The sequence below is a fragment of the Condylura cristata genome, unplaced genomic scaffold, assembly GCF_000260355.1.
Source record: "Condylura cristata isolate star-nosed mole 26May11 unplaced genomic scaffold, ConCri1.0 scaffold00042, whole genome shotgun sequence".
Classification (NCBI taxonomy): domain Eukaryota; kingdom Metazoa; phylum Chordata; class Mammalia; order Eulipotyphla; family Talpidae; genus Condylura; species Condylura cristata.
The window spans coordinates 12,837-23,699 of NW_004567143.1; the positions used below are offsets into that span (position 1 = coordinate 12,837).

Genomic DNA, 10,863 nt, shown 5'->3' on the forward strand with positions numbered 1-10,863 from the left:
AAACTCGGGTTCAGGCCAGAGGTGCAGGGGTCTCTAGGATCACCAGGGACAGAGTAGGAACAGAACAGGAGGATCTACTGAAACACTGCTGAGGGGAGCAGCGGGGAGACAGGGGAGGTCTGCTGTGCCCTGTGGGTCACTCCCTGGCTGGGGTTCGAACTCTTGCTATAGTGGCTGCAGCCTGCCTCACAGTGCTGTGCTTCAACTCCTTGAGACACCAGGGAGGGCCCTGATACTCCCTTTTCTAGAATGCTCACTGTGGAGATTAGAATTTATTTTTCTTTTTGGAAAATGTTTGCTCTAGTCCCTCCTGCTTTATGCAAAGGGTGAGCTGGGAGACAGGTGAGCAAATCAGCCAGCACTGTGCTGGGCCCTAGTGAATCCAGATATTGAAGGCAAAGCAGGTGGCCCGGCTGGTCACTTGGGGGTGCTGTGGGCCCCTGTGGTGCTGATGGAGACTGGGAAGAGGCTCAGGAAGGCTGGCTTGAGCCCCACCAGGAGGTTATGGATGCCTCAGGGCTGGCAGGGAGGGCTGCTTGCAGTCTTCTCTCAGGCCTGGGGAGCAGCTCTGTGTCACAGTGGGAGCCGTGACCTGTGCTGACAGGCAGCAAAGACTCTTGGCTCAGTGGCTACTTTTGGGGTGTGGGAAGTCAGCGGGCACTTGGATAACATGAGCCAGGCAGAGAGGAACGACCGCCGGCCTGGGGAAATCAGGGTGTCTCCCCTGACCCAGTCTCAGCCAGCTCAGGGCAGCCCTGGCCACCTGCTGGAGGAAGCTGGGGCGGGAGGGGGGGGCCTGGGTCAGCTGGACCTTGGGCGCGAGCTGCAGGCCAGAGCCAGAAGCACGTGGCATCAGCACGGGCCTCACAGACACGCCCTCCTGAGGAAGGGAGGGCAAGGGCAAGTCCTGGTCTCAGCCTGAGACAGCCCACGATGGCTGTCTCACCTGGCAGACTCCTGCAGTCCCTGGTGTCATGATGGAAGGAGCGCAAAGCCTCCTGAAGGAATCTCAGCTCAGCAGCTCAGTTGCCATCGCCCTGGGCTCCTTGAGCTGGCGCTGGCCCCAGTTTCCCTGTGCCGGGAGCTTCTACTGTAGGGTTATGGGTCATGCACATCCCTAGACTACCAGATTTCTCTTTTGCTGCTCTGTCTGTCTGCTAAAAGGAAAATGCATCCTTCGCTGAGATTCATGAGGGTTCCCCTGACAACCTCAAAGCCCCCACGTTTTCTCTCCCCTCTGTGCTCTAGCGTTTCATCTACAGATTCCCGTACGCCCCATGACCCTTCAGGGGGCAAGTCACAACCCTATGGTCTCTGGCAATCACCTACAGGGTCCATAGTGTCTCCCCCACCTGTCCCTCCACCCCCCAACTCCTCTCCCTCGCCTCTGCCCCATCACATGCTCCTCATCGGGCTCTTCCCTCAGCCCTGCCTGTTCTTCACCCCAAAGATCTCTCTGCCAGGCCCTGAGAGCCTGGCAGTTATTTCTCCTCACTGAGTGTCTGTCCCTAATGCTGCACATATCTAGTTCTTGATTTCTTTCCTTGCATGAGGAAACAGTCCAGATAGACTTATTCGCACATGTACTAAGTGAGAATCAACAAAAGGGCTCATAGACTTCGGCTTACGTTGTCATCACCACGAAGATTTATCACTGGACATTAAGTGTTTCTTGGAGCTCACAGGGAAAGGCAGGCGGGCCCGGAAGAACCACAGGCAGGGGTGACTTCCCCAGGGCAGGGGGTCTGCAGACGCAGGATGAGGAGCCAGATCCACGTCTAAGACCAGCCGGCCTGGCCTTGGGCAGATTTCCTGGGGCAGAGCAGGACGGCCGCTTCTAGACCCTTCTGTGGCAGCTTCGTGATTTGTCCTGCAGAGTGGATAGAGCAGGGAGAAGTCCAGGGCTAAGGGCCCAGACTTCTAAAGGTGGAAACTACCTGCAGAAGCAGGCACCCCCTAGAGATCGCTTAGCAAAGCACAAAGACTGATCTGAACAGGTTCTGGGACTGCAGAGTGCTGACTCTGCACTCCCATAGGGTGTAGAAAGGAGGAGGGAGGTGGCAGCCTGCTGGCCCGCTGAGGGAGGGAGGGCAAACAGAGGATCAGCTCACCTGTGTCCTCCCTGACCCTCCAAGCCCAGACGCCTGCCAGGAGGAAGCTGGTCTAACCCCCCAACAAGGACCGAGTTGGGGGGTGAAGTCGCCGGCAACACCGTCATCACAGGCAGACAACCTACCAGGGACCGGGGACTCTGAACACGCACCTCTTAGGCCAGAGACCTGCCCCTCCGTCCCCGCCATGGGGCCCAGCCTTCTGCAGTGTGTGGCGCTTTGCCTCCTGGGAGCAGGCGAGGCCTCCGCCCTCGGGTCACTGCCTTTCTCTAGGGCAGCAACACTGCTCTCCCGACGTCTCTCGATTCTCCTCGTGTCACTTCAGGCTGCCTGCAGGGTACCACGGTCACCCAGAACCCAAGATTCCAGGTGGTCAGAACCGGCCAACCAGTGAACCTGAGCTGTTCTCAGACCCTGAGCCACGGCATCATGTACTGGTACCAGCAGAAGCCGGGCCAGGCGCCGGTGCTGCTGCTCTATTACTATGACCAATACTTAACCAAGGAAAAAGGAACCCCCGACAACTTCCAGGCCAGCCGGCCTGCCCTGCCTGAATGTCTCCTCCACCTGGGCTCGCCGGCCGTGGGGGACTCAGCCCTGTATCTCTGTGCCAGCAGCAGAGGCACAGCGCTGAGGGGCGGCCTCCCCTCCGCCCCGAAACCTCTGTCTCCTGCGCCCTTCCAGACTCCGCCCTCCTGCCCCACAGCAGGAAGTGGTTGGGTTCACTGGAGGCAGCGTGGGGGGCAAGCTGCAGAAACCATCCTCGGCCACTGCCAGAGTGGAGAGGGGCCGCACTCCCAGGCCCTCTTTGTAATTGCCCAGACGACCGCCATCACCCGTCCACTGCCCTCTCCCGTAGGTAATGGCTGTTTTTTATTTAAATCTAAGTTGGGAGCCCTCCCTGTTGGCCAGTGGGTGAAAGCACAGCACTAAGAAGCTAAAGCCGCTTCCGCATGAGTTCGATTCCCGCCTGCCCCGGAGGTGACCACAGGGCGCAGCAGACCTCTCCTGACCCGCCCGCTGCTCCCCTCAGCAGTGGACTTCGTTGATCTGCCTGTTCTGCTCCCCACTCTGTCTCTGGTGAAGCCTCTCGCCACCCTGAGCCTCTGGCCTCTACCCCAGGTCTGTGTGCATAAATCAATCAATCAATAAAGAAATCTTTTTTTTATAATTTTATGGAATCATTTTGTGAATATAGTGGAAGAGTCCTGATGTTCTCTCTCTCTCTCTCTTTTTTTTTTAAGATTTATTTATTTCCTCATACAGAATTGGGGTACAGGCCAGAGATGCGGTGGGTGAGAGGCTTCACCAGAGACAGAGTGGGGAGCAGAACCGGCAGATCGATGAACTACACTGCTGAGGGGAGCAGGGGCGGGTCAGGAGAGGTCTGCCGCGCCATGTGGTCACCTCCGGGGCAGGCGGGGATCAAACTCATGCGGAAGTGGCTTAAGCTTCTCAGTGCTGTGCCCTAACCCACTGGACCACCAGGGAGGGCTAATAAATCAATCTTTTAAAAAATAAAAATTAATTAATTAAAATCTAAGTCGGCATCATAGAGCTGGTACCTGGCAGGCCAGGTGAGTCCACTCTCTTGACAGCTGTCCTAAATGTCCCAAATGCATGTGGACATCACTACACAGAGTTCTTAGCCAGGGGGAGATTGCAAGTGCTGGAATCCACACCAGCTCTGAAGGCAAATGACAGCCTGGGTCATAGATTTCCCATCATATATTTAACTGCTTTTCCTGCTATAAGTCTGTCTAGAAACCACGATAGTGGCGCTGAAGTTCAGTGTCTTTCCACAGTAAGAGGCAGAGCTTCGGAAAATACGAAAAGTTGCCTTGCATCTTTAATGTTTTAAAATATAAAATTTTCTTAAATATCAATAAAAATAACAAGTGCCACAGTTTCTTAAACAGAAGAGATTTCTGGAATCTGCTAGAAGCTCTTTCAAAAAGCCATTATGAGTCTTGTGGTCTTTCTTTACCATCGGGGAGTGTCCAGGGTGACTGAGCGGCTGCCGAGTGAACACACTTCAACGGTGAAGAAGGAACCAGAGTCTGCAGGTGTGGGGTGCCTGATTCAGGAGTGAGATTGTGTCCTCGTCTCAGGTTTCAGTGAACATGAAGATATTCCTGCAATGCCATTTTTTTTAAAGGTTTATTTATTCATTTGTACAGAACTGGGGTACACGCCAGAGATGCGGAGGGTGAGAGGACTCACCAGAGACAGAGTGGGGGAGCAGAACAGGCAGATCAACGAAGTCCACTGCTGAGGGGAGCAGCGGGCGGGTCAGGAGAGGTCTGCCGCGCCATGTGGGTCACCTCCGGGGCAGGCGGGAATCGAACTCATGCGGAAGTGGCTTAAGCTTCTTTGTTCTGTGCTTTATCCCACTGTGCCACCAGGCAGGGCCAATGCTATTGTTTTTTATGTTGTCAATATCACCTGTTTCCAGTTCTTCATCACGAGGCCAGGAGTCCCCTAAGGCTGTATTCTGGTGATTTTAAATAAAAATCAGAGATGTGAACACTGTTACCTGGTTCCGCACCTGCTAAATACACTGTTGGGCTTTTCCTCTCTAGCAGCCCTGCTTCAACAGTAAATACTCAAGTCCTCCACCAGCTCTTGAAAACGGATTTTAAGCAAAATGACTTAGGAAAACAGGTTCTCAAGAATCTTTTTTTTTTTTTACACTGGCTGCTACTGATTTTCTATTTTTTGTTGTTATCACAATAGAGCATTGAATGACCTGGCGTCATCTGGGGATCTGCCATTCACCCCTTTTTCACCCCTTTATTCATTCATCTGCCTAATTTCCAGTTCTTCCTTCTGTAAACGAGCCTCTTCTTGCTCGAGCTCCAGGATGTACACATGTGGGAGAAATTCTTAGTTTTCAGAACAATGCCTGACCAAATGCAGACTCTGCTTCATTACTTTATGAGGACTTTAATCCAGGCATCACAAAAAACACATTATTTCTGAATGCCACATAGCCAACAAAAACACTAATCAGTTCCTATGGAGCTAAGAAGCAGATTTTTCGTGTCCTCTGGGGGAAAATAGCTGCTGTGCACAGGAGTGAACAATGCTCAGGTATGTGACCCCAATTGTCATGTGGGAACTGCGTTCCGGGTCCGTGTGAGAGAAAAGAGGCATCAGAGCATAAGCTCTACTTCAGGAGACTGCAGCCCTGACATATGAGCAGGGCTCTATGTCAAAACACTGGTTAAATCTGAGCGTGAATTCTATTGACAAAACCGGTCATTTCAGCATCACACACACCAACATGGGACATCTGCAACTCTCTCTTGTGACATCTGTCGTCGTCTTCACACAAGCTGAACCTGTGGTCTTGTGCCCAGTTCCTATTCAACTTCCTTTTCCAGAGCTCAAATCTGAGAGTCGCTCTGATCTATTCCTGCTATCCTTGAGCTCACACTCATGCTTCATGACCTACACCTTTGCTTTTATCTCAGAGAGATCATGTCTTCTAGTCAGTGCTTGGGTGCCACCTTCAGTTTTTTCACAGAATGTCTGTTTTGTAGTTCTAAATTTTATTTTTAATTACTTTTATGGCATGGACTGTATATATTTCATTTTTATGAAACTATTCCCCTCAAAATCATAATTCCACACTCACTAAAACAAAGACAACTTTTTCTCTACCTGGGTGATTATTTAGACACATTTGACAATATTGACTGTATACTAAGTCCTGGAAATTTCTCTTTCCTTGTGTTCTTTCACAGCATTTTCATTTACCTTCCTTACTCCCTGTCTTTTTATAAACTGTCCATGCAGAAAGCACAGATCTAGAGGACATCCGGTTGGAGAGGAGTTGAAAGGTCACTCTCACATGCCTCAACTCTGACACCAGCTTGAAATGTGGTCTCGTCAGAGCAAACAGCAATTATTTTCTACAGTCTCCCCCGTTGCTGCCAGAAGACAGTGAATGAGCTCATCAGAAAGTGGCCATGTGGGGCATGAACACACCAGGTTGCTGGGCAGGCTGGTTCTGACCTATTGTCATGGTAACGGGGCAAAAGCCCCCCTCTTTCACACGTTCAAGTGTCTGGGTTGGATAATAGACAATGTAGTCATTGTAGACCATGACACAAATGATAGCATCTCTGTGTCAATTGTCAATCATGTATTAATATGCCAGTGGATTTTGTTAAAGAAAATTTCGTCAGACCCTTGCTAATACAAGGCTGATTTTATTCAGGAGAAATACAGTAGTGGAGTTTGCAGTAGGAGAGACAGACTGAGCTCCACTCTGAATACAGCAAGAAAAAGGGGGAATTGGTAGCCAGGGAGCAGGGAGAGAGAGAAGGGCTTGTGGGTAGAAAAATCACTGAGAGGGAAAACCAGGGATAAGGAGGGATTTGGGCAAAGCTAACCTACCAGGATTTTGCTGAAGGCAGATCAGGGCAATCAGACATTGAGGCATGAGGAATTTAGCCAGCTGCCAAGGACACGCAGATATGCAGCTCAGGAGACTGAAGTGAACTCTCCTGACTTGACAGGATTCTCAGTAAAACTGGGCTCTTGGGGATGAATGGGGTCTCATTGAAAAAGAAAAGGAGCACTTGAAGATAGACAGACAGAATGTTACCACTATCTGCTCTTAGAGGTGAGGGAACATGAAGAGATTTAGATAAACATATATTTTAATGATCACAAGATGGCCGACAAACCTAGGGGTTGCAGATAAAAGACAAACTTCAAGGAAGGAATTCATTTGGGGCCATTTCGAAATTGAGTCCATGTGAGGTAGCTGTATGGATTGCTTTATAACCAGGAGAAGCTCCTTTTTCCCCCTTTTCTCTGCTGCCCCACACTGCAAGACCCACGCACACAGACATGCATACTCACGCACACACCACTACTGAGACACCCGAGTCGAAGCACACACAGCTCTCCTGCCCTCTCCTGCCCCAGCAGAGGGCAGCATCAGACTTAGAAAGAAGTTGAACCTACCGAATTTTCAATAACAACGTTGTTTGACAGCCTCCACCTTACCTAAACCTTGTTATAGATAACAAGGATATTTTTCCGGGGAAGCAAAAGGTAATGTATACTTCTACTTTCACTATTAAAAGGCAATGAATTGTCAGAGTTTCTCTGGGGTCCAGTGCATCAAACTAATTAAAATACTTAGCCATCAACTTAACAGAACGGGAGCAGCTATATCCTAGAGCATGTCCAGCGTTGCTTGAAAGAAACAAAAAGCCTCATAGAGCATTTTAACGGAGATAACAATTGTTACGTAACCATGTGCAGTAAGTGTGATGACACTGTGTACAATGTGCATTTGATACACAGTATATTGAACCACATAGAGTTTCTTTTTTACAGAGAACAGATTGACCTCCTGGCTTGGAATATCTACAGTAGCTGCAGTGGGGAAAGGAAATCCAGACGTGTTTGGCACAATGTCTATGGTGATAAATTCTAACATTTCCATTTTAGACCCTTATCTTCTTCAATTTCTCAGGACTTCCTGAATTATATTTTTCTTTATTGTATCCTCCACTGTGTATAGTAGGATCAGTTTGCACCCAGGTAAGAAGTGTTCTCTCAACTGAAAAACAGGGGCATGTGATCAGGGCTTGAACGTGGGAGACTTAGCCTCCAGAGTGTCTTCAGCCTCTGTCTCTGGGTAGAGGAACAGGCCTGTGCCTGGGCAGGGCTGGCAGTCTGACCACGCCAGCTACAGATCCCCATGGCAAGGGCATGCAGTTGAGCTGCTGAGCTCGGGCATGAGCTGCCAGCACGGCCACACAGTGGCCTGCACGAGCAGGAAACGGGACCCTGTGTGTGAACAACACGCAAGTCACGCTTGCAGCTATTGCTGCTTGGCCGATGCTCGGTGTGCAGCTACATCTGGAGGGAGAGGCCTGGGTGGGAACATGTGGGAGTGAACAGGGGTGAGAGTGGGTAGGTCTGCTCCCTCAAGCCCTCTGACTGGGGCTGAGCCCAGAGAAACCAAGGCTGGTTGGCACAGCTGAGGAGAAGTCAGGCTGTTCGGGTAGATTCTGACCATCCCCAGAGTAGCCTTAAACTTAGTGAACAAGGACACCTCAGAGATGATGAGGAGACCGTTCACCCCCACTGCCATGTAAACGCCCTCGCTGCCTTAGCAGTCTTCATGGGTCACCAGCGCCTGGACAGCACCCCTGGGTGCTCAGTGAGGGTCTTGTCATCAGTGGTGGACAATTTGGAGTATTTCTAGAAGAACTAACTGAGCTGTTTCCAAGTGGTGATGGCAGCTGTGCTAGGATAGGAGGGTAGATTTGGGGAAGCCAACTGAATACTCCCCCCAGTAATGGAGGCCCTGAGAGGGAAGACCCAGTACGACAAGGCCTCGAACCAAAGCTACGTGGACACAGCTATGTTTACTGGTATCAACAGCTGCCGGGGGAAGATCCAAAGTATGTGACCAACCTTGGAAGAGGAGACAACGTGGGTGGCTCAGATGTTCTTCTGTCAGTCTGCCCCAAGAAGGACCCAGCACGTTAAGCATCAAGCCGGTAGAGCCGAGAGACTCTGGTATATACTTGTGAGCAAACTCCTTAGACACAGCGGTGCAGAGTCCCGGCTCCCCAGGCAGAAACCCCTCCCGTCCGGCGCAGGCAGAACACGGCAAACACATGTGTGGCAGAGGGAAAACACACTGGTGGTGTAGACAGATGAGCTACAGGCATTTGGTGGCATCAGTGTGGAAGGAGTGGGGGGTGGAAGGCATGTCATGAGACTTCAGCCCTCTCAGAAGCTAAGGCTGTCACCAGAAAAAGTACAGGTTGTTAAAACCAGGTACCATTTCTCAGGGTAAATATTTAGTCACTACATAGTCTATGTCAAGGTCCCTGCTAGCACCTGGACATATATCATTGTATCCCACCACCCAGACAACCAAGAAAAAGAAACCTTGTTTGCACTGATAATATGGGGAAGTAGGGTTCTGTTCCAGCAAGTGACCCCCAGCAAGTAGCCGTGGGTAGGACAGGTCACCCTAAGAAGATCAGAAATGAAAACACGGCAAATACAGAGCCAGATGGAGGAAGGACTTAGACTCAGGAAAATACTGATAAAAAATGAAATGTGGCCCTCCCTGGTGGTGCAGCGGGTTAAAGCACAGCACTGACAAACTAAAGCCACTTCCTCATGAGTTCGATTCCCGCCTGCCCCGGAGGTGACCACATGGCGCGGCAGACCTCTCCTGACCCGCCCGCTGCTCCCCTCAGCAGTGTACTTCGTCCATCTGCCTGTTCTGCTCCCCACACTGTCTCTGGTGAAGCCTCTCGCCGCCCCTGAGCCTCTGGCCTGTACCCCAGTTCTGTATACACAAATAAATAAATCTTAAAAAAATAAATAAATAGGCCCTCCCTGGTGGTGCAGCGGGTTAAAGCACAGCACTGAGAAACTAAAGCCACTTCCTCATGAGTTCGATTCCAGCCTGCCCTGGAGGAGACCACATGGCGCGGCAGACCTCTCCTGACCCGCCCGCTGCTCCCCTCAGCAGTGTACTTCGTCCATCTGCCTGTTCTGCTCCCCACACTGTCTCTGGTGAAGCCTCTCGCCGCCCCTGAGCCTCTGGCCTGTACCCCAGTTCTGTATGCACAAATAAATAAATCTTTAAAAAAAAATAAAAAATAAATAAATAAATAAATAAATAAATAAATAAATAAATAAATAAATAAATAAAAATGAAATGTTATAAGGGGTGTAGAATAAATGAGACGAACTTAAGGGAATTAACTACAATGGACCCAGAAGGGCATTCAGTAGGCAGGGGCCAGCCAGGAGAATGAGAACAAGAGGATGGAGTGAAATTGCCTCTAGGTCGCGGTGGGATGGAGGGTCCTGGAGGGCAGGAGGAGGCGCGAAGTCGGGCTCCGGGCAGGCTGGGGCCTCACACCAGTCGACACTGCTGGGGAGACCCCAGGATCTGCTCTCTCACAGAGACCATAGCGCCAAGTGAATTCTAGGTTCTTAAAATACCGGTGACCACATTTCTGTCTAGTAACCCAAACATGCCATTTCCGGGATCAAGACATTGATGAGTAGGGAGGCAGGAACTCCATCAGGGGGCAAGAACCCCATCAGGGGACAGGAACCCCATCGGGGGCCAGGAACGCCGCGGGGGCAGGAACGCCATGAGGGGGCAGGAACCCCATCAGGAGGCAGGTACCCCATCCAGGCAGAGAAAGGTTCAGAGGAACGCATGGGCCATGGGGGTGGGGGGAACCAGACTCAGCCCCCTGAGTATCAATGGTCAAGTTCAAAATTAGGAACCCCAACTTGAGAGTCATCCAACTCTCCATTCGAACGCTGACAAATCAACAGACCAGGTGGCCCCCAGAACTCTGTTTATCTCATTTCACCTCTCCAAGGACATATGGCTACAACCAGGTGCCCTTCCCGTTATAGGCAACCAGGGAAATTGCTGTGTGGCTCCAGGCAGGTGAGTCCTGGTCCAGGGACCCAGCCCAGAGTCCCAGCTGTGCCAAGCCAGTGCCAGCCGGGTCCAAGCAAAAGGCCCTGTAGAGGGTGACGTCACTCAAACCCCAAATATCTATGCAGAGGAGGAGGCCAGAAAGGCGCTTCAACTGATTACCAGGCAGGGACTGGAGCCGCCGGGATGAGAGACCATAAAATGGACACGGACTGTCCCTCTGCACAGAGCAAAAGACTGAACAAAGTACATTTTACTTTATCACTGCAAGCGCTGGGGAACCCCAAGTGACCT

The 10,863-nt window shown here is 51.0% G+C and overlaps 1 gene segment (V, D, J or C); it reads left to right on the plus strand.

Annotated features, from left to right (window-relative positions):
- The first annotated feature begins 2,298 nt into the window (after positions 1-2,298).
- The window catches only part of LOC101622854, a 14,967-nt gene continuing 6,402 nt past the window's right edge, over positions 2,299-10,863 (plus strand). Inside the window, 3 exon segments of the V gene segment in view lie at positions 2,299-2,347; positions 2,437-2,733; positions 8,438-8,545. Of these exon segments, the coding sequence occupies positions 2,299-2,347; positions 2,437-2,733; positions 8,438-8,545 (454 nt within the window).